This window comes from Oncorhynchus mykiss, chromosome 29, assembly GCF_057628025.1.
Source record: "Oncorhynchus mykiss isolate SJ-2025 chromosome 29, ASM5762802v1, whole genome shotgun sequence".
Classification (NCBI taxonomy): Eukaryota; Metazoa; Chordata; class Actinopteri; order Salmoniformes; family Salmonidae; genus Oncorhynchus; species Oncorhynchus mykiss.
In genome coordinates this window covers 34,885,845-34,910,699 of record NC_143050.1, presented here as the reverse complement: position 1 = coordinate 34,910,699, position 24,855 = coordinate 34,885,845, and the positions used below count along the sequence as shown (strand labels likewise).

Here is a 24,855-nt window from a genome sequence, read left to right as displayed (position 1 = left end):
AATCAGTGACGTCACTTGCTCTGAGCCCTTGAAGTAGTAGTTCCCCTTGCTCTGCAAGGGCCGTGGCTTTTGTTGTTGATGTGTGCAGAGGGTCCCTGGTTCACGCCCATACCGGGCGAGGGGACGGTCTACAGTTATACTGTTACATTGATGCTGTTGACCGGGATTACTGGTTGCTGCGGAAAAGGAGGAGGTCAAAAGGGGGGTGAGTGTAACGGATGTGAAACGGCTAGCTTAGTTAGCTGTGCGCGCTAAATAGCGTTTCAATCAGTCACGTCACTTGCTCTGAGACCTTGAAGGAGTAGTTCCCCTTGCTCTGCAAGGGCCGCGGCTTTTGTGGAGCGATGGGTAACGATGCTTCGTGGGTGATAGTTGTTGATGTGTGCAGAGGGTCCATGGTTCGCGCCCGGGTACGGTCTAAAGTTATAGACGCACACTCTACCGTTACACTTTTCCCTACTTGTACCTCAAGTATTTATGTCAAGTATTTATGTACTTGACGCGGGGTCTGGTGTGGAACAGCTTCAACTCCGCAGAAAGCGGCAGAAGTCAACAAGTGGGGTTATGTGACATTTCTTTCAGCTGTCACAACAACTGGTTCCTGCAGGCCGTTAACAGCCTGTGCTCTGTAGGGACAAACGGCTGTAGTGTCAGCAGGGGTAATGGTGTGTGTGTTTGTCTGTGTGCAGAGGGAGGGCAGCTGACTCTTGCCCCGGTAATCAGAATATTGATCGGGCAAGAGGCTCCTAGCAACAGGCTTCCTATACTGGTTTGTGGTCAGTCTACTGTGCACAGAGGCAATGCCATACATTATTTTAATGAATCTTTTATTTCATTTGTAAAAGTGTCTTTTTAAATCTTTGTGTTACAGTATATGAGTAAATGTATATACATTTTATGTAGGACTATGTGCTGACTTGGGTTTGCGCTTGTCACGGTCAAGCAATAGTTCTGTGACTTACACAGGTACTGCAGTGAGTAAATGTTCCGTTTTAGGGGGTATCCATGTCCCTGTGGACGTAGTGGCTCTGGCTGGTCTGTTTCCTTCTCTTTTAGAATGTTACGGAGTAGGAACATTCGTGTTTGTGCCAGTGTTTCGGTGGGGAGCTAACAAGCAGGGAGACAGTTAAATGCTTAAATGCTCCCAAGAAAAGCGGTAACGCACCTAAAACGTTGGTTTGCACGTTGCCATTAAACCGCAAAAGAAGAAGGCCTTAGAAAGAGCGGTCAGAAAACCCAGTCGTCTGACGTTATACCAAACATCAGATCGGATCAGATTGCATTATCACCAACAGCCAGGTGTTGGAATCTCAGCTGACCACCTGAAATAGCTCCTAGAAAATGAAGTCCTTTGTAAATGAAGTCTTTGATGAAGTTTAAAACAAGACTAACCTTCTATGCCGTGTAACTCCACGTTCACTCTAAAGTGAATCAGCTGGTAGAACAGGGGGTCTCCTATCTTTGTCTTAAGATGTGGAGTCATAGTGTTGGAGCCACAGACAGACAGATAATTGTGTTAGTGTTAATGTGACGGGCCCTTAACACCATGCCTCAGTCTGGAATGGTATCCTCTTCTCTATATAGGACACTACTTTTGGCCAGAGCCCCATGGTTTTTGCCAAAAGTAGTGCACTATCTAGGGAATATGGTATCATTTCAGACACAACCATGTCTAAGTGTCATAGAGTACACCATAGTACTGTAACAAGTCATGTTTTTACTCAACCAATCTACCAGCTTTCATACTCTGCATCTGAGATTCTACTATTCTACAATTTTACGGCCATTTTCTGCTCCATTTCTGTCATTATCATTGCAAAATCTGTGTGACCCAGCTGGCTTTGCACTATTTTGATCTGAGAAAGTGAAGGCTGGGTTAGTAAAAGGCAGAAAGAGTCGGTGTGTGAGGCTCTGTTCTTAAACTTGTTTTGCTTTCCTTGCGGTGGAGACCGGGGTAGTTCAAGGATGGCTGTTTACACCCTACTGGCGTCTTTCTCCATACTCCTGTGTCTGCTTCCTGGTCTCCTCAAAACATCTATGCTAACCCAACCTAGGAGGTGTCAAATAAACACCTGAGCAGGATACCCCATATTCTGGTCATGACGAGGGGGAAACAGAAGGAGTGAAGATGGAATGTCGCCTTGTTTATTTTCCGCATGGAAACATCTTCAGAGAGCAAGCGAACACGTGCCGTAGCTAGCTGCTAGCCAAATATTAGCTAGCTTTATCTAGCAATAATGACATCAACAAAATTGGTATGTAGTGTCTTCATCTCGAAGAAAGACGGGCGCTATTTTTAGGCATCTGATATGTTTCACTGGGGTCGGGACTGTAAACAGCAAGGCGCACGTCCAAAAGCGGAAGTCGCGTCACAGGCTCTCCTTCCTTTCCCCTGAAAAAAACCTGGATGTTTCTAGTTTCTATTGACCCCACTGAAGGTGCACCTTTTCAGACCATGAAATAATTACTGTTCTTTGATTGGTCTACAGGAATCTGGGCCCGGGAAATTGGCCAGCTGATTGGCTTTGAGCACCCCACTATCCCTGTCCATCACCAGTATGCTGTCAAAGCAACAGTGCCTGAGGTACTAATTTAATTAAATTGTTTTAAAGTAACATGTGTTGTGATGTTTAATTAGATGATTAATACATTTTGATATGTTTTGTTGTGCCTAGGTGAAAGGCCCTGAAGACAGAGCTGCCAGTGATCAGGGACCTGGAGGGCTCATAATACCTCAGACAGAAGAGAGAGACGGACTGCTGTTTGGGCCCTACGAGAGAGAGAAGATGGTGCTGTAGGACTCCTGGGTTACAAATGGAGTACCACCAGGTCTGTCTGTCTATCTTGCTCTCTTTCGCTCTGTCCCACTCTCTCTCACACAGACTCTCTCTCTACCTCTCTGTATGCCTAACCTCAGTTGTACTCCTCTGTGTGTGTGTGTGTGTGTGTTGTACATGTTTTGGTAAGGAGCTGTTTGAGTCAGACCAGGACCGTATCATGGACCATGTGGAGATGGCCATGGAGATGGTACCTGTGGTGAAGAATGCGGACATCATCAACATTGTGTCTGGACCAATCACCTCCACTCCTGACCTCCTGCCCAGGGCGCAGGCAACCACTGGACCGCCATCGGCTTCGGGTAAACATAGGAGTGGGATTGTGTGCGAGTGTTTGTTTGGGGGAGCCCTGAGCAATGGGTTGGGGTCAGGGGTGGATGCTGAAGTAAGTTGATGTGATTGGATGGTGTAGTGTGAAAGTTCTTAATTCTGAAGGTCTTACCATCTTCCCTGCTGTAAAAACTAGGTAAGCCTTGTTACGTTTGGCTGACTGGGAGTGGGAGGTTGAAGGTCAAAGGCATTACCGCATGGTCCGACTGTGTGCGATGTCCCAGGTATGGGCATCGGGAAGTTCCTCAGTGATTGGATTGTGACTGGGGAACCCCCCCCCCCCCCCCCTCCCCCTATGACCTCAATGGCAAATGGACAACGGTACCCTATTTGTGTACCAAGGTCAGAGAGTCCTATGAATTCAACAACCTAGGTGAGTACTCACTACCCTCGCTGGCCTATAGTAGAAAAGGATTTTGGACAATGGGTGAGTGGGTTTTCAATGAATGGGATATCTTTACTGGTTGAAGTAAAGGCATGTTTACTAAAGAATGTTGAAAATGTATGTTTTAATTTCTATCTCCCTCCCTCCCTCCCTCAGCAGGCTACTCTAAAGAGGAGCGTTTTGCGGGCCGTCCGACCCACAGGATCAGTGGTGTGTATGAGCTACTAAAGGGTAAGGCTTCCATGCTGGCTGGGAAAGACCACACTGGTTATATAAGCCTGGATACATCGCAGGATACAAGTAAGATACCCAGTCAATCAATACAAGTATGACACTACCACTGAGCGTTAAGCATCGTTTCCCAATTTATTAGTGCAGGTTGCGGACTCCTTTCACTCCACCCCAAAATCATAAACCTCACCTGAGTTAGAGTATCTCATGATAAGCTGTAGACCACACTATTTACCAAGAGAGTTTTCATCTATATTTTTCATAGCTGTCCATTTACCACCCCTAACCGATGCTGGCACTCAATGAGCTGTATAAGGCCATAAGCAAACAGGAAAACACTCATCCAGAGGCAGCTCTTCTAGTGGCCTAATTAATTTCTTCTAGTGGCCTAATTTCAACCAGCACGTTAAATGTGCAACCAGAGGAAAAAAACTGTAGACCACCTTTACTCCACACACAGAGACACGTACAAAGCTCTGTCTCGCCCTCCATTTGGTAAATCTGACCATAATTATATCCTCCTGATTCCTGCTTACAAGCAAAAACTAAAGCAGGAAGCACCAGTGACTCGTCAATAAAGAAGTAGTCAGATGACACAGATGCTAAGCTACAGGACTGTTTTGCTAGCACAGACTGGAATATGTTACGGGATTCTTCCGATGGCATTGAGGAGTACACCACATCAGTCACTGGCCTCATCAATAAGTGCATTGATGACGTCGTCCCCACAGTGACCGTACGTACATACCCCAACCAGAAGCAATGGATTACAGGCAACGTCCGCACTGAACTAAAGGGTAGAGCTGACGTTTTCAAGGAACTCTAACCCGGACGCTTATAAGAAATCTCGCTATGCCCGCAGACAAACCATCAAATAGGCAAAGTGTCAAAACAGGACTAAGCTTGAATCGTACTACAAAGGCTCCGACGCTCGTTGGATGTGGCAGGGCTTGCAAACTATTACAGACTACAAAGGAAAACAAAATGCAAGCTGCCTAGTGACACGAGCCTACCAGACGAGCAAAATTACTTCTATACTCATTTCGAGGCAAGCAACACTGAAGCATGCATGAGAGCATCAGCATGTCCAGACGACTGTGATCACACTCTCCGTAGCCGATGTGAGTAAGACCTTTAAACAAGTAAATTACCAGGAGATGTACTCTGAGCATGCGCAGACCAACTGGCAAGTGTCTTCACTGACATTTTCAACCTGTCCCTGACTGAGTCTGTAATACCAACATGTTTCAAGCAGACCACCATAGTCCCTGTGCCCAATAATACTAAGGTAACCTGCCTAAATGACTACTGACCCGTAGCACTCACGTCTGTAGCCATGAAGTGCTTTGAAAGGCTGGTCATGGCTCACATCAACACCATTATCCCAGAAACCCTAGACCCACTCCAATTTGCATACCGCCCCAACAGATCTACAGATGATGCAGTCTCTATTGCATTTTACACTGCCCTTTCCGAACTGGGGAAAAGGAAGACATAGGTGAGAACGCTATTGATTGACTACAGCTCAGTGTTCAACACAATAGTGCTGTCAAAGCTCATCACTTAGCTAAGGACCCTGGGACTAAAAACCTCCCTCTGCAACGATCCTGGACTTCCTGACGGGTCGCCCCCAGGTGGTAAGGGTAGATAACAACACATCTGCCATGCTGATCCTCAACACGGGGGCCCCTCAGGGGTGCGTGCTCAGTCCCCTCCTGTACTCCTTGTTCACCCTTGACTGCATGGCCAGGCACAACTCCAACACCATCATTAAGTTTGCCGACAACACAATAGCGGTAGGCCTGATCACCGACAACGATGAGACAGCCTATAGGGAGGAGGTCAGAGACCTGGCCGTGTGGTGCCAGGATAACAACCTTTCCCTTAACATGATCAAGACAAATAAGATGATTGTGGACTACAGGAAAATGAGTGCGTACAGTGCGTACAGCCCAGTACATCACTGGGGCAAAGCTTCCTGCCATCCAGGACCTCCAGGCGGTGTAAGAGGAAGGCCCTAAAAATCGTGAAAGACTCCAGCCACCCTAGTCATAGACTGTTCTCTCTGCTACTGCAGGGCAAGCGGTACCGGAGCACCAAGTCTAGGTCCAAAAGGCTTATTAAATAAAAACGTACCCCCTTTTTTCACCCCAATTTCGTAGTATCCAATTGTTTTTAGTAGTTACTATCTTGTCTCATCTCTACAACTCCCGTACGGGCTTGGGAGAGACGAAGGTCGAGAGCCATGCATCCTCCGAAACACAACCCAACCAAGCCGCACTGCTTCTTAACACAGCGTGCATCCAACCCAATTCAGCCGCACCAATGTGTCGGAGGAAACACCGTGCCCCTAGCGACCTGGTCAGCGTGAACTGCGCCCTGCCCGCCACAGGAGTCGCTAATGCGGGATAAGACAATAATATCCCTACAGGCCAAACCCTCCCTAACCCAGACAACGCTAGGCAAATTGTGCATCGCCCTATGGACCTCCCGGTTGCAGCCGGCTGCGACAGAGCCTGGGCTCGAACCCAGAGTCTCTGGAGGCCAGAGTCTAGACCACTGCACCACCCGGGAGGCCCCAAAAGGCTTTAACAGCTTCTACCCCCAAGCCCCCCAAGACTCCTGAACAGCTAATCAAATGGCTCTGTACCAGTACAGCATGTATATAGCCTCGCTGCTGCTCTTTAACTATTTGTTATTTTTAACTTCTCTATTTTTTGCTCAACAATTATTTTTCATAAAACTGCATTGTTGGTTAAGCTTTTAAGTAAGCACCTGTTGTATGCGGCGCATGTGACAAATAACATTTGATTTGATGTTACGTTACACTACCACTGCTACTACTGGACCATCATGTTACACTACTACTGTTGCTACTGGACCATCATGTTACACTACTACTGGACCATCATGTTACACTACTACTGCTACTACTGGACCATCATGTTACACTACTACTGGACCATCATGTTACACTCCACTGCTACTACTGGACCATCATGTTACACTACTACTGCTGCTACTGGACCATCATGTTACACTACTACTGCTACTACTGGACCATCATGTTACACAACTACTGGACCATCATGTTACACTACCACTGCTACTACTGGACCATCATGTTACACTACTACTGGACCATCATGTTACACTACTACTGCTACTACAGGACCATCATGTTACACTACTACTGGACCATCATGTTACACTACTACTGCTACTACTGGACCATCATGTTACACAACTACTGCTACTACTGGACCATCATGTTACACAACTACTGGACCATCATGTTACACTACTACTGCTACTTCTAGACCATCATGTTACACTACTAATGGACCATCATGTTACACTACTACTGCTACTTCTGGACCATCATGTTACACTACTACTGGACCATCATGTTACACTACTACTGCTGCTACTGGACCATCATGTTACACTACTACTGTTGCTACTGGACCATCATGTTACACTACTACTGCTGCAATTGGACCATCATGTTACACTACTACTGGACCATCATGTTACACTACTACTGCTACTACTGGACCATCATGTTACACTACTACTGGACCATCATGTTACACTCCACTGCTACTACTGGACCATCATGTTACACTACTACTGCTGCTACTGGACCATCATGTTACACTACTATTGCTACTACTGGACCATCATGTTACACTACTACTGCTGCTACTGGACCATCATGTTACACTACTACTGGACCATCATGTTACACTACTACTGGACCATCATGTTACACAACTGCTGCTACTACTGGACCATCATGTTACACTACTACTGGACCATCATGTTACACTACTACTGCTGCTACTGGACCATCATGTTACACTACTACTGCTACTACTGGACCATCATGTTACACTACTACTGCTGCTACTGGACCATCATGTTACACTACTACTGCTGCTACTGGACCATCATGTTACACTACTACTGCTGCTACTGGACCATCATGTTACACACCTACTGCTACTTCTGGACCATCATGTTACACTACTACTGGACCATCATGTTACACTACTACTGCTGCTACTGGACCATCATGTTACCCTACTACTGCTGCTACTGGACCATCATGTTACACTACTACTGCTGCTACTGGACCATCATGTTACACTACTACTGCTACTATTGGACCATCATGTTACACTACAACTGGACCATCATGTTACAATACTACTGCTCCTACTGGACCATCATGTTACACTACAACTGGACCATCATGTTACAATACTACTGCTACTACTGGACCATCATGTTTCTCTACTACTGCTGGACGATCATGTTACACTACTCCTGCTGGACCATCATGTTACACTACTACTGCTGGACCATCACGTTAGACTACTACTGGACCATCATTTTACACTACTACTGGACCATCATGTTACACTGCTACTACTGGACCATCATGTTACACTACTACTGCTACTACTAGACCATCATGTTACATTACTACTGCTACTACTGGACCATCATGTTACACTACTACTGCTACCTCTGGACCATCATGTTACACTACTACTGCTACTTCTGGACCATCATGTTACACTACTACTGGACCATCATGTTACACTACTACTGGACCATCATGTTACACTACTACTGCTGCTACTGGACCATCATGTTACACTACTACTGTTGCTACTGGACCATCATGTTACACTACTACTGCTGCAATTGGACCATCATGTTACACTACTACTGGACCATCATGTTACACTACTACTGCTACTACTGGACCATCATGTTACACTACTACTGGACCATCTTGTTACACTCCACTGCTACTACTGGACCATCATGTTACACTACTACTGCTGCTACTGGACCATCATGTTACACTACTACTGCTACTACTGGACCATCATGTTACACTACTACTGCTGCTACTGGACCATCATGTTACACTACTACTGGACCATCATGTTACACTACTACTGGACCATCATGTTACACTACTACTGGACCATCATGTTACACAACTGCTGCTACTACTGGACCATCATGTTACACTACTACTGGACCATCATGTTACACTACTACTGCTGCTACTGGACCATCATGTTACACTACTACTGCTACTACTGGACCATCATGTTACACTACTACTGCTGCTACTGGACCATCATGTTACATTACTACTGCTGCTACTGGACCATCATGTTACACTACTACTGCTGCTACTGGACCATCATGTTACACACCTACTGCTACTTCTGGACCATCATGTTACACTACTACTGGACCATCATGTTACACTACTACTGCTGCTACTGGACCATCATGTTACACTACTATTGATGCTACTGGACCATCATGTTACACTACTACTGCTGCTACTGGACCATCATGTTACCCTACTACTGCTGCTACTGGACCATCATGTTACACTACTACTGCTGCTACTGGACCATCATGTTACACTACAACTGGACCATCATGTTACAATACTACTGCTCCTACTGGACCATCATGTTACACTACAACTGGACCATCATGTTACAATACTACTGCTACTACTGGACCATCATGTTACACTACTACTGGACCATCATGTTACACTACTGCTACTACTGGACCATCATGTTTCTCTACTACTGCTGGACGATCATGTTACACTACTCCTGCTGGACCATCATGTTACACTACTACTGCTGGACCATCACGTTAGACTACTACTGGACCATCATTTTACACTACTACTGGACCATCATGTTACACTGCTACTACTGGACCATCATGTTACACTACTACTGCTACTACTAGACCATCATGTTACATTACTACTGCTACTACTGGACCATCATGTTACACTACTACTGCTACCTCTGGACCATCATGTTACACTACTACTGCTACTTCTGGACCATCATGTTACACTACTACTGGACCATCATGTTACACTACTACTGGACCATCATGTTACACTACTACTGCTGCTACTGGACCATCATGTTACACTACTACTGTTGCTACTGGACCATCATGTTACACTACTACTGCTGCAATTGGACCATCATGTTACACTACTACTGGACCATCATGTTACACTACTACTGCTACTACTGGACCATCATGTTACACTACTACTGGACCATCATGTTACACTCCACTGCTACTACTGGACCATCATGTTACACTACTACTGCTGCTACTGGACCATCATGTTACACTACTACTGGACCATCATGTTACACTACTACTGCTGCAATTGGACCATCATGTTACACTACTACTGGACCATCATGTTACACTACTACTGCTACTACTGGACCATCATGTTACACTACAACTGGACCATCATGTTACAATACTACTGCTACTACTGGACCATCATGTTACACTACTTCTGGACCATCATGTTACACTACTACTGCTACTACTGGACCATCATTTTACACTACTACTGCTGCTACTGGACCATCATGTTACACTACTACTGCTGCTACTGGACCATCATGTTACACTTCTACTGCTACTACTGGACCATCATGTTACACTACAACTGGACCATCATGTTACAATACTACTGCTACTACTGGACCATCATGTTACACTACTACTGGACCATCATGTTACACTACTGCTACTACTGGACCATCATGTTTCTCTACTACTGCTGGACGATCATGTTACACTACTCCTGCTGGACCATCATGTTACACTACTACTGCTGGACCATCACGTTACACTACTACTGGACCATCATTTTACACTACTACTGGACCATCATGTTACACTGCTACTACTGGACCATCATGTTACACTACTACTGCTACTACTAGACCATCATGTTACATTACTACTGCTACTACTGGACCATCATGTTACACTACTACTGCTACCTCTGGACCATCATGTTACACTACTACTGCTACTACTGGACCATCATGTTACACTACTACTGCTACTACTGGACCATCATGTTACACTACTACTGGACCATCATGTATCACTACTACTGCTGCTACTGGACCATCATGTTACACTACTACTGCTGCTACTGGACCATCATGTTACACTACTACTGGACCATCATGTTACACTACTTCTGGACCATCATGTTACACTACTACTGGACCATAACGTTACACTACTACTGCTGCTACTGGACCATCATGTTACACTACTACTGGACCATCATGTTACACTACTACTGCTACTACTAGACCATCATGTTACATTACTACTGCTACTACTGGACCACCATGTTACACTACTACTGCTACCTCTCGACCATCATGTTACACTACTACTGCTACTACTGGACCATCGTGTTACACTACTACTGCTACTACTGGACCATCATGTTACACTACTACTGCTGCTACTGGACCATCATGTTACACTACTACTGCTACTACTACTGGACCACCATGTTACACTACTACTGGACCATCATGTTACACTACTACTGCTACTACTAGACCATCATGTTACACTACTACTGCTACTACTGGAACATCATGTTACACTACTACTGCTACTCCTGGACCATCACGTTACACTACTACTGGACCATCATGTTACACTACTACTGCTACTACTGGACCATCATATTACACTACTACTGCTACTACTGGACCATCATGTTACACTACTACTGGACCATCATGTTACACTACTACTGGACCATCATGTTACACTACTGCTACTACTGGACCATCATGTTACACTACTACTGCTGGACCATCATGTTACACTACTGCTGGACCATCATGTTACACTACTACTGCTACTACTGGACCATCATGTTACACTACTACTGCTGGACCATCATGTTACGATACTACTGCTACTACTGGACCATCATGTTACACTACTACTGCTGCTACTGGACCATCATGTTACACTACTACTGCTGCTACTGGACCATCATGTTAAACTACTACTGGACCATCATGTTACACTACTACTGCTACTACTGGACCATCATGTTACACTACCACTGGACCATCACGTTACACTACTACTGCTGCTACTGGACCATCATGTTACACTACTACTGCTACTACTGGACCATCATGTTACACTACTACTGGACCATCATGTTACACTACTACTGGACCATCATGTATCACTACTACTGCTGCTACTGGACCATCATGTTACACTACTACTGCTGCTACTGGACCATCATGTTACACTACTACTGGACCATCATGCTACACTACTTCTGGACCATCATGTTACACTACTACTGCTACTACTGGGCCATCATGTTACACTATTACTGCTACTACTGGACCACCATGTTACACTACTACTGGACCATCATGTTACACTACTACTGGACCATCATGTTACACTACTACTGGACCATAACGTTACACTACTACTGCTGCTACTGGACCATCATGTTACACTACTACTGGACCATCATGTTACACTACTACTGCTACTACTAGACCATCATGTTACATTACTACTGCTACTACTGGACCACCATGTTACACTACTACTGCTACCTCTCGACCATCATGTTACACCACTACTGCTACTACTGGACCATCGTGTTACACTACTACTGCTACTACTGGACCATCATGTTACACTACTACTGCTGCTACTGGACCATCATGTTACACTACTACTGCTACTACTACTGGACCATCATGTTACACTACTACTGCTACTACTACTGGACCACCATGTTACACTACTACTGGACCATCATGTTACACTACTACTGCTACTACTGGACCATCATGTTACACTACTACTGCTACTACTGGACCATCATGTTACACTACTACTGCTACTACTGGAACATCATGTTACACTACTACTGCTACTCCTGGACCATCACGTTACACTACTACTGGACCATCATGTTACACTACTACTGCTACTACTGGACCATCATATTACACTACTACTGCTACTACTGGACCATCATGTTACACTACTACTGGACCATCATGTTACACTACTACTGGACCATCATGTTACACTACTACTGGACCATCATGTTACACTACTGCTACTACTGGACCATCATGTTACACTACTACTGCTGGACCATCATGTTACACTACTGCTGGACCATCATGTTACACTACTACTGCTACTACTGGACCATCATGTTACACTACTACTGCTGGACCATCATGTTACGATACTACTGCTACTACTGGACCATCATGTTACACTACTACTGCTGCTACTGGACCATCATGTTACACTACTACTGCTGCTACTGGACCATCATGTTACACTACTACTGGACCATCATGTTACACTACTACTGCTACTACTGGACCATCATGTTACACTACCACTGGACCATCACGTTACACTACTACTGCTGCTACTGGACCATCATGTTACACTACACTGGACCATCATGTTACACTACTACTGCTACTACTGGACCATCATGTTACACTACTACTGCTACTACTGGACCATCATGTTACACTACTGCTGGACCATCATGTTACACTACTACTGCTACTACTGGACCATCATGTTACACTACCACTGGACCATCACGTTACACTACTACTGCTGCTACTGGACCATCATGTTACACTACTACTGCTACTACTGGACCACCATGTTACACTACTACTGCTACTACTGGACCATCATGTTACACTACTACTGCTACTACTGGACCATCATGTTACACTACTACTACTGGGTCATCATGTTACACTACTACTGCTGCTACTGGACCATCATGTTACACTACTACTGGACCATCATGTTACACTACTACTGGACCATCATGTTACACTACTACTGGACCATCATGTTACACTACTGCTACTACTGGACCATCATGTTACACTACTACTGCTGGACCATCATGTTACACTACTGCTGGACCATCATGTTACACTAGTACTGCTACTACTGGACCATCATGTTACACTACTACTGCTGGACCATCATGTTACGATACTACTGCTACTACTGGACCATCATGTTACACTACTACTGCTGCTACTGGACCATCATGTTACACTACTACTGCTGCTACTGGACCATCATGTTACACTACTACTGGACCATCATGTTACACTACTACTGCTACTACTGGACCATCATGTTACACTACCACTGGACCATCACGTTACACTACTACTGCTGCTACTGGACCATCATGTTACACTACACTGGACCATCATATTACACTACTACTGCTACTACTGGACCATCATGTTACACTACTACTGCTACTACTGGACCATCATGTTACACTACTACTGGACCATCATGTTACACTTCTACTGCTACTACTGGACCATCATGTTACACTACTACTGCTACTACTGGATCATCATGTTACACTACTACTGCTACTACTGGACCATCATGTTACACTACTACTGGACCATCATGTTACACTACTACTGGACCATCATGTTACACTACTGCTGGACCATCATGTTACACCATCATGTTACACTACTACTGCTACTACTAGACCATCATGTTACACTACTACTGCTGGACCATCATGTTACGATACTACTGCTACTACTGGACCATCATGTTACACTACTACTGCTGCTACTGGACCATCATGTTACACTACTACTGGACCATCATGTTACACTACTACTGCTACTACTGGACCATCATGTTACACTACCACTGGACCATCACGTTACACTACTACTGCTGCTACTGGACCATCATGTTACACTACTACTGCTACTACTGGACCACCATGTTACACTACTACTGCTACTACTGGACCATCATGTTACACTACTACTGGACCATCATGTTACACTACTACTGCTACTACTGGACCATCATGTTACACTACTACTACTGGGTCATCATGTTACACTACTACTGCTGCTACTGGACCATCATGTTACACTACTACTGGACCATCATGTTACACTACTACTGCTACTACTGGACCATCATGTTACACTACTACTGCTACTACCTGACCATCATGTTACACTACTACTGCTACTACTGGACCATCATGTTACACTACTACTGCTACTACTGGACCATCATGTTACACTACTACTGCTACTACTGGACCATCATGTTACACTACTACTGCTGCTACTGGACCATCATGTTACACTACTACTGGACCATCATGTTACACTACTACTGCTACTACTGGACCATCATGTTACACTACTACTGCTGCCACTGGACCATCATGTTACACTACTACTGCTGCCACTGGACCATCATGTTACACTACTACTGGACCACCATGTTACACTACTACTGCTACTACTGGACCATCATGTTACACTACTACTGCTGCTACTGGACCATCATGTTACACTACTACTGCTACTTCTGGACCATCATGTTACACTACTACTGGACCATCATGTTACACTACTACTGCTACTACCTGACCATCATGTTACACTACTACTGCTACTACTGGACCATCATGTTACACTACTACTGCTACTACTGGACCATCATGTTACACTACTACTGCTACTACTGGACCATCATGTTACACTACTACTGCTGCTACTGGACCATCATGTTACACTACTACTGGACCATCATGTTACACTACTACTGGACCATCATGTTACACTACTACTGCTGCCACTGGACCATCATGTTACACTACTACTGCTGCCACTGGACCATCATGTTACACTACTACTGGACCACCATGTTACACTACTACTGCTACTACTGGACCATCATGTTACACTACTACTGCTGCTACTGGACCATCATGTTACACTACTACTGCTACTACTGGACCATCATGTTACACTACTACTGCTACTACTGGACCATCATGTTACACTACTACTGCTACTACTGGATCATCATGTTACACTACTACTGCTGCTACTGGACCATCATGTTACACTACTACTGGACCACCATGTTACACTAGTACTGGACCACCATGTTACACTACTACTGGACCATCATGTTACACTACTACTGCTACTACTGGACCATCATGTTACACTACTACTGCTACTACTGGACCATCATGTTACACTACTACTGGACCATCATGTTACACTACTACTGGACCATCATGTTACACTACTATTGCTACTACTGGACCATCATGCCAGTGGACAGTAGTGAAGGAAGTTCAGGTTCATGTGTTTTATGGCGTGTTTTATGGCGTGTACACATACGGAAAGCATAGTGTGGCTTTAGGAATTTTTAATTCCTAAGCTGTCTGTCTGGCACATCACTATCTCCTTTGTGCCTGGAACTCTCTGCATCCTTGAGTGTGAAGACACTACATGCACACACATTGTAGCAATGTTGTGTGTGTTTTGTCCCAGTGCAGCTGTGTGTTCCTGTGTGTATGTTAGACTGTTTGAGGACTTGGTATTCTTTCCTTTTGGGATTGAGGGTGGGGAAAGGCTGGACAGCTTCCAGTTTTTATTCACATGTAATGCCTTGGGATAATACCGCTCTGTACTTACTGTTCAATACTCTATACAGTCTGATAATATCAGTCCCACTTCATTCATGTGTTGGTCTGAAACCACTCTTGTTTTAAGAGCTGGAGGCGATTGAGAGATCGAACTCAGGGTTAGGTTCCAAATTGACATGTTCAAACTCCAGGTTAGGATCTAGTTTGCCAATCCAACTCACGGTTAGCTTTCAGTTGGCCATCTACCAGTGGCTGACTAAGCTTTTAATTGGCTCTGAGAATTTAGCACCATCTGTGGGATTTATTTTTGAAATGATGCCCATGGTATATGAAAATACAGTTTTTCCATATGAAAACTATGAAACCTTCCGTGTAAGGGCCCAGTGACATAACATTATGTACGTACTTGCAGTGAATAGTCTCCTTTCTAGAGCCATCCTTGTATGACTGTTTTATTATAACACAGCGTTAAGTTTATCAAGAAACGCTAGTCCGTAAGCATCTCCTATCCCCTGCACCTCCTCTGAAGTCATTACTCTGAATGTATTTTCACTTTCAGTTAACTTACTTATTCAAATATAATTGTTAAATATATAAAGTAACTAACTGCTGTCTCAGTTAATACTTTCAGTCATTACATTTGAAATAAACCAAGTAACTAACCCCCAAGTGTGTGTCTGTTCTCCCCAGGCCGAGTTTCAGGCGTACCAACTGGTTCGGTCCAGTGGGGAGGGAGTCTAACCTGGTGATGGAGAAGGTTGAGGTCGTGGACCTTACACCCTTCGGCAAGTTCATGGTTAAAGGGAAGGACTCCCAGAAACAACTGGACAGACTGTTCGCTAACACTATACCCGAGGTAAGGAAAACACTATGCCCAAGGTAAGGAAAGCACTATACCCGAGGTAAGGAAAACACTATGCCCAAGGTAAGGAAAGCACTATACCCAAGGTAAGGAAAGCACTATGCCCAAGGTAAGGAAAGCACTATGCCCAAGGTAAGGAAAGCACTATGCCCAAGGTAAGGAAAGCACTATGCCCAAGGTAAGGAAAGCACTATGCCCAAGGTAAGGAAAGCACTATGCCCAAGGTAAGGAAAGCACTATGCCCACTGCTAGTATAACTCTGTACTCCAACTCCTCACAGCAGCTGTTAATGTAAACTCCCCCTCTCTCTGCTCCAATACGGAACAGCACATTAAAAACGAATTCATCTCCTATTCATTCAGCTCTCTCACACACCCTGAGACAGCTTAGTATTGTATTTCGCCCCCTAGTGGTATCAGGAGAATACTGACAGTCAGGAAATCTGCACTGCAGGCAGAGGTGGCAAATCTTCTCCACCAAGCTCCACCAAGTTCCACCTGGTTTTGCTCCAGCCCTGCAGTAGAACACCGGATTCAACTGATCAAGTCCTTAATGGAGACTTTGATTGGTGGCTCAATTGAATCGACATTGTGCAGGCGTTTCTATTCCTTGAAATTGTAAGTTTAACCATATAACCCTATGGATCCCTCTCTAAACCCAGGTGGATAGGAGACAGAAGAAGGGATAACGTAGACATCGCTAACGTGACAGAGGACATTGGGGTGTTGGCTGTGGCTGGACCAAAGACTAGAGATGTTCTACAGAAAGTCACTCAGGAGGACATGAGTGGCTCCTGAGTGATGCAGTGGTCTAAGGCACTGCAACTCAGTGCAAGAGGCGTTACTACAGTCCCTGGTTCAAATCTAGGCTGTATCACATCCAGCCGTGATTGGGAGTCCTATAGGGAGGTGCACAATTGGCCCAGAGTCGTCCTGTTTTGGCCGGGGTAGGCCGTCATTGTAATTAAGAATTTGTTCTGAACTGACTTGCTTGGTTAAAAAAAAAAGTTCAATTAAATGTTGCCATCTTCTTTTTTTTTTTATAAGCGATGCAGGCCTCAAGTTACTCCACTGCAAACCCCTTCAACTGGCTGGCATCAACCTCAGAGCTACCAGGATCTCCTACACAGGTGTGTGTGTGTGTGTTAGCTTACAATTGTTTAAGAGTACATGTGTAGCATGTACAGCGTAACTGACTGCGTGTGTTTCAGGCGAGTTGGGCTGGGAGCTCTATCTACCTCCGAAGGACATGGCAGCGGTGTACCATGCTATCATGAAAGCAGGACAGGATGAGGGAATCGACAACTTTGGTACCTACACCATGTCATCACTACGACTGGAGAAGGGCTTTAGAGGCTGGGGTGCACACACACACACACACACACACACACACGTACTCTCATGCGGTATGGATTGACGGGTTGTTTTTTTTATCAGATGAACTTTGACACCAACCCTCTGGAAGCTGGTCTGGACTACTTCATCAATCTCAACAAGGTAGACATTGTTACTAGCTACTACTCTCTCACCAGTCAGCCACCGTCTGTGGGTTCAAGTAGAGGTGTTCATATTCAAAAACCAGGTGGGTTATGTTTAGATGTTGTGAAATTCTGGCCATGTAGCCAGTATTCTAAGTCTCCTACACACATGTATTCTTTAATAAATGCTGTTTAACTACAGTACACACAGTACACACACACACAAACATCACTCTCCCTGTCTCCAGCCTGCAGAATTCATCGGTAAGACAGCACTGCAGGAGATCAAAGCTAAAGGTCTGAAGAGGAAGCTGTCGACGGGACCATCTGGCTCAACGGCAAGGTGAGCTGTGTGTGTGCGCCCGGTGGTAACGAGGCAACACAACAGAGGCTTTCACTTACACCAACAATGTTACCAACAATGTAGATTATGTAATGCATTCTAGGTGTTCCACAATGTTTTTTTTTATGCGTAATATGTATTGTCAATAATTGTATCATTGTGGAGTGACACTTTAATAATTGTTTCTAAACTCTACACCACCCAGCATTTTCCTACAGTACCTGCAACCATCTTATAGAAAAGCATATAGCTTATTGCCCTCTTCTCTCTCCTAGGTGGTTGGCAACACTACATCAGGGACCTACAGCTACACCACCCAGAGGAGTCTGGCATTTGCCTATCTGCCAGTGGAGCTGTGTCCTGTGGGGCAGAGGGTGGAGGTGGAGATGTTGGGGAGGACATACCCTGCCATGGTAGTCTAGGAGCCACTGGTCTTCACTTAACCCACCAAGAACCGGCTGCAGAAGAAGGTTAAGATTAAGGCCTACACACGGGGGGAGTTAGGGGGGGGGGGAACCCAGCTTAGAACCAGAGTACCAGATCTGGATCCAAATAGGATATCTGTTTTCTTTCAAGTATTTACAGAAAAGGTGTGCTTTATTTAGCTACCTTCTGGTGCTAATTGCGACCCAGGTCCGTTTAGAATCTCCAAACAGAAGAACTGACACTATGAACTATGCTGGTTGACAGTGTTACTGTTATGATTATGGTGACTTATGATGAAAACGACTGACATGTGATGAACAATACTCAAATGACACCCTATACCCTGTGTGGCCCAAAGTAGTGCACACTATACAGGGAATATGGCATCATTTGAGATGGAGACTTTGACAGTGATGTAAAAAAGACATTAAAAATGACTTCCTCTTTCCTATTTGGTCACCTGGTTAGGAAGAAGCAGGAACAACTAAAGTAACCCAGAATATGCATAAGAGCTCAACTCTAGGTTCCAATGTCCATACTAGCATGGACGGATTGTTTGGTTGGAGTCTTGAAACCATTCAACCCATAACTGCTTAGCAACAGAGGCAATCATTACTGATAGGTGGCACTTCATTTTTACCAGCATGTCACCTGTGCAACTAGAGACAAAAAAAAAAAAACTCTAGATCACCTTTACTCCACACAAAGAAACGCATACAAGTTCTTTCCTCACCCTCCCTTTGGCAAATCATACCATAAATCTACCCTGCTGATCCCTGCTTACAAGCAAAAACTCAAAACAGGAAGTACCAGTGATGCGCTCAATACGGAAGTGGTCCGACTAAGCGGATACTAAGCTACAGGACTGTTTTGCTGGCACAGTGGAATGTGTTCCGGGATTCATCCGATAACATTGAGGAATTTACCACATCAGTCACCGGCTTTATTAAAAAGTACATTGACAATGTTGTTCCCACAGTGACAGCACGTACATCCCCCAACCACAAGTCATGGATTACAGGCTCCCTGGCATCCAGGACCTCTATACCAGGCGGTGTCAGAGAAAGGCCCCAAAAATTATCAAACACTCCAGCCACCCAAGCCATAGACTATTCTCTCTGCTACCTTACGGCTAGTGATACCAGTGCACCAAGTCTGGAATCAACAGGACCCTGAACAGCTTTTATCCGAAAGCCATAAGACTGATAAACAACTGGTTTAGAGCTAATCAAATGGCTATCCAGACCTGCATTGACAAAACGCATACACATGCATAATGACGCCACAAATACACACACACACAGCTGCTACTGTCTATTATCTATCCTGTTGCCTTGTCACTTTACCTATACAGTGCTTTCAGAAAGTATTCACACCCCTTGACATTTTCCACAATTTGTTGCATGACAGCCTGCATCTAAAATGGATTAAATTGACATTTTTGGTCACGAACATAAACATATTTCCTCTTTGGTATTATGTGTGTCAATTTTTTTATTAAAAACTTAAATATCACATTTACATAAATATTAATATCCTTTACACAGTACTTTGTTGATGCACCTTTGGCAGCAATTACAGCCTTGAGTCTTCTTGGGTATGACGCTACAAGCTTGGCACAAGTGTATTTGGGGACTTTCTCCCAATATTCTCTGCAGATCCTTTCAAGCTCTGTCAGGTTGGATGGGGAGCATCGCTGTATGGCTATTTTCAGGTCGCTCCAGAGATGTTTGATTGGGTTTAAGTCCAGGCTCTGGCTGGGCCACTCAAGGACATTCAGAGACTTGTCCCGAAGCCACTCCTGTGTTGACTTGGCTGTGTGCTTAGGGTCGTTGTCCCGTTGGAAGGTGTACCTTCACCCCAGTCTGAGGTCCTAAACACTCTGGAGCAGGTTTTCATCAAGGATCTCTCTGTACTTTGCTCTGTTCATCTTTCCCTCCATCTTGACTAGTCTCCCAGTCCCTACCACTGAAAAACATCCCCACTGTGATGCTGCCACCACCATGCTTTACCGTAGGGATGGTGCCAGGTTTCCTCCAGATGTGATGCTTGGCATTCAGGAGAGTCCTTTAGGTACCTTTTGGCAAACTCCAAGCGGGCTGTCGTGCCATTTACTGAGGCGTGGCTTCCATCTGGTCACTCTACGATAAATCCCTGATTGGTAGAGTGCTGCAGAGATGGTTGTCCATCTGGAAGGTTCTCCCATATCCACAGAGGAACTCTGGAGCTCTGTCAGAGTGACCATCGGGTTCTTGGTCACATCCCTGACAAAGGCCCTTCTCCCCCGATTGATCAGTTTGGCTGGCAGCCAGCTCTAGGAAGAGTCTTGTTGGTTCCCAACTTCTTCAACTTGATGGAGGCCATTGTGTTTTTGGGGACCATCAATGCTGCAGAATTTAGTAATTTAAAAAAAAGTAGGTTAAAATCTAAATAGGTTAAAAAGTAAAAAAAAGTAGGTTAAAATCTTCTGGAAATTCACAGAGGGTGCACAGCGGGACAAAGTGCTGAATTTTGGCTTATTTATATACACTACCGTTCAAAAGTTTGGGATCACTTAGAAATGTCCTTGTTGTTGAAAGAAAAGCTCATTATTTGTCCATTAAAATAACATAAAATTTATCAGAAATACAATGTAGACATTCTTAATGTTGTAATTGACTATTGTAGCTGGAAACTACAGATTTTTAATGGAATATCTACATACATTGGGTGTTTCTAATGAACAATTAGCCTTTTTAAATGATAAACTTGGATTAGCTAACACAACGTGCCTTTGGAACACAGGAGTGATGGTTGCTGACAATGGGCCTCTGTACGCCTATGTAGATATTCCATTTAAAAAAATCTGCCGTTTCCAGCTACAATAGTCATTTACAACATGAACAATGTCTAAACTGTATTTCTGATCAATTTTATGTTATTTTAAATGTAGAAAAAAGTGTTTTTCTTTCAAAAACAAGGACATTTCTAAGTGACCCCAAACTTTGAACAGTAGGGTATTTATTTTTAAATAGATTTATTGACTAAGTGGTCCATGTTAAAGGGCACTTCATTTCATATAACAGGCTTTTAAATTAAATATTGATGCACAATTTCTCTTCAATATCAAAGGCAAGCAAAAGGGACGCATTTCGTGGAATTATCCCAAAAATGTGAAAAGTCTATATAAAAAAGAAGAAGAAATGCCCCTAGCCTTAAAGCTGATTTTTCACTTTGAACGAAAACAAGGGGGTTGGAACCTTGGTTTCCACTAGATAGCACATGCACAAAGTCAAAATTGGCTATATTGTAAAAATTCATGAAAACAAAAATGTGCATTTTGGTCTAAATTTAAGGTTAGGAGGGTTAGGCATAAGGTTAGCAGTGTGGTTGAGGTTAGGGTTAAGGTTAGGTTTAAAATAACATTTTTAGGAACATAAATTGTAGAAATTGGCAGGGTGTGTGACTTTGTGGCTGTGGTAACTAGTCCCAACTGTTGAGCGCTGAGCCGCTTTGGGCTGGCCTTCTGGGCAAGGTGTGTCTTTACGCTAAATCCCGCCCACTCAAACGACCCTGCTGGAGCATGGCTCTGGAGCTGGAGACGAAGGGAAAGTCACTTGAAAGCTATAACCTCCAGAAGCAAAGTGAATGCTTAAAAAATATTTATATATTGAAGTGTAAGAGCTTTTTGAAAAGTCTTTCAACCTGTTGTGGTGGGATGGAGTTTTGGCCTGCTTGGTGACATCACCAGGCGGTAAATTACTTGAAACAGAGTTCCAAACCTCTCTGTTTCCCCCTGCCCTCTCAGACCACTCCCAGAAAGTCCTACACTCTAAAAACGTGGGGTTCAACAAGGGTTCTTCTAAGAGCCTCAAAATTCTTTGAAGAACCTTAGGGTTCTTGGCACTGAACATGGCCCCCAAAAGGTTCTTCCAATAACCCCATAGGAGGTGGGGTTCATCGAGGAACCTTTGTTGGTGAGGGTTCTTGCAAGAACCTAACAGCCCAACTGAAACCTTTGGATTTGAATTTGATAGGACAGCAGGTGCAGGTACTTAACTGAAAAATGTGAAGATCTCCTCAATTTAAAGTAAGGTTGTTCCTTACATGATCTAAATTGATATTGTTTTATGATGATACCATCCATCTTTTCATATTTGTGCAAATCTTTCTAAAACAGAAAATGGACACAATTCAATGGATATCAATCAACAAAGAGGTAAGAACATGTAGGCTATAAGAATATGTTGAAGGCTGGCTGTATTGGGTGCAGATGACTGAACTGCTCACTTTTGTGTCTGCAGGTATACAGACAAGTAGGCATAAAAGGTATGTCAATTGGTAGGTTATGCAGATCACATTACCATCCTCCTCCCTTAATTCGTCAATGAATATCCCATAGGCCTCTACATTATGGACATAGTATATGCATGAAAACCATTATCAAAAAGTTTCTTAAATTCACATTTACCAAAAAAACAAGGTATGAATTCTGTCGTGTGCGTGTTTTGTTAATCATCTGTATAATTACTATTTTTGGATTCACAGACTTCACCCTCCCTACACCTCTGATGAATATAACAGGAAACCTGTTCGATCACCATGCACTGCAAAATCATTCTGGCTATGGATACAGAGAACATCAACACCCCAGAGGATATATCCATCAGACTTGGGGTTCTGCTGGGAGTTTACCTCATATTTGGATTTTTTTAATTCTGCTTTGCCACTAAAATCATAATAAACACTGAGAACTAAAATATTGTGTTATTGCTGTTGTGTGTATTGTTAATAATCAGGGAAGGGGAGGTTAGTTCAAAAATGTACCTCAAAAGGTCATTCGATGATCCATTAAAAGGGTTTCTTTGAAGAACTTATAGGGGTTCCCCCACTGTTCAATTTGAAGAACCCCTAAAGGATCCTCCAGGAACCTTTTTTAGAGCGTACAAAGGTTCTAACAATAAACGTAGCATTAAGATGCTTTTGAGAAACTGGGGCCTGTTGTTTACGAAGTGTGTGACGAATACTGTTGTATTTTATTTGAATAGCTCAGCCTTTCCAACATAGTGTAGCCTACAAACAGTGGTGGAAAAAGTACCCAATTGGCATACTCCAGTAAAATAAGGTACGGTAAGGTTTGTTCCTTGATGTTGATGTTGTTTTATGATGATACCATCTATTTTTTCATAGTTGTGCAAATCTTTCTCAAACAGAAAATTGACACAATTCAATGGATATCAATCAACAAAGAGGTAAGAACATGTAGGCTATAAGAATATGTTGAAGGCTGGCTGTATTGGGCGCAGATAACTGAACTGCTCACTTTTGTGTCTGTAGGTATGTAGACAAGGAGGAGTTCAAAATTAGGTCAATTGGTATGTTATGCAGATCACATGTACCATCCTCCTTCCATACCTCGTCAATGACTATCCCATAGGCCTCTACATTATGGACGCCAGAGGATATACCCATTGAACTTGGGGCTTTGCTGGGAGTTTACCTCCTATTTGGATTTTTAAAAAATCTGCTTTGCACTAAAACCATAATAAACACAGAGAACAAAAAATATTGTTATTTTTGTT

The 24,855-nt window shown here is 43.9% G+C and overlaps 1 protein-coding gene across 7 annotated transcripts; it reads left to right on the top strand.

The window, feature by feature from the left end:
- LOC110509665 (dimethylglycine dehydrogenase, mitochondrial-like) lies at positions 1 to 24,033 on the top strand. Of its 7 annotated transcripts, XM_090227084.1 has the most exons (16): positions 1 to 205; positions 2,490 to 2,584; positions 2,676 to 2,829; positions 2,968 to 3,139; positions 3,304 to 3,540; positions 3,712 to 3,783; positions 16,877 to 17,042; positions 17,710 to 17,994; positions 18,095 to 18,177; positions 18,259 to 18,357; positions 18,485 to 18,544; positions 18,774 to 18,868; positions 19,144 to 19,338; positions 23,454 to 23,492; positions 23,578 to 23,602; positions 23,822 to 24,033. In XM_090227084.1, exons 8-11 carry the CDS (start codon positions 17,849 to 17,851, stop codon positions 18,493 to 18,495), a joined length of 339 nt encoding a protein of 112 aa, XP_090083210.1. In that variant the 5' UTR covers positions 1 to 205; positions 2,490 to 2,584; positions 2,676 to 2,829; positions 2,968 to 3,139; positions 3,304 to 3,540; positions 3,712 to 3,783; positions 16,877 to 17,042; positions 17,710 to 17,848; the 3' UTR covers positions 18,496 to 18,544; positions 18,774 to 18,868; positions 19,144 to 19,338; positions 23,454 to 23,492; positions 23,578 to 23,602; positions 23,822 to 24,033. The 7 variants fall into 7 exon arrangements, 3 of the variants coding, with proteins under 3 accessions (XP_090083210.1, XP_090083208.1, XP_090083209.1); XR_016493363.1 differs by lacking the exons at positions 17,710 to 17,994; positions 23,578 to 23,602; positions 23,822 to 24,033 and having other exon boundaries at positions 23,454 to 23,519; XR_016493362.1 differs by lacking the exons at positions 17,710 to 17,994; positions 23,578 to 23,602; positions 23,822 to 24,033 and having other exon boundaries at positions 3,709 to 3,783; positions 23,454 to 23,519.
- The last annotated feature ends 822 nt before the right edge of the window (positions 24,034 to 24,855 follow it).

Coding starts and splice junctions, on each gene's coding strand:
- LOC110509665 (XM_090227084.1), top strand. CDS start 17,849: ATGCAGTGGTCTAAGGCACTGCAACTCAGTGCAAGAGGCGTTACTACA. Junction 17,995..18,094: donor GTCGTCCTGTTTTGGCCGGG/GTAGGCCGTCAT, acceptor TTTTTTTATAAG/CGATGCAGGCCTCAAGTTAC. Junction 18,178..18,258: donor TACCAGGATCTCCTACACAG/GTGTGTGTGTGT, acceptor CGTGTGTTTCAG/GCGAGTTGGGCTGGGAGCTC.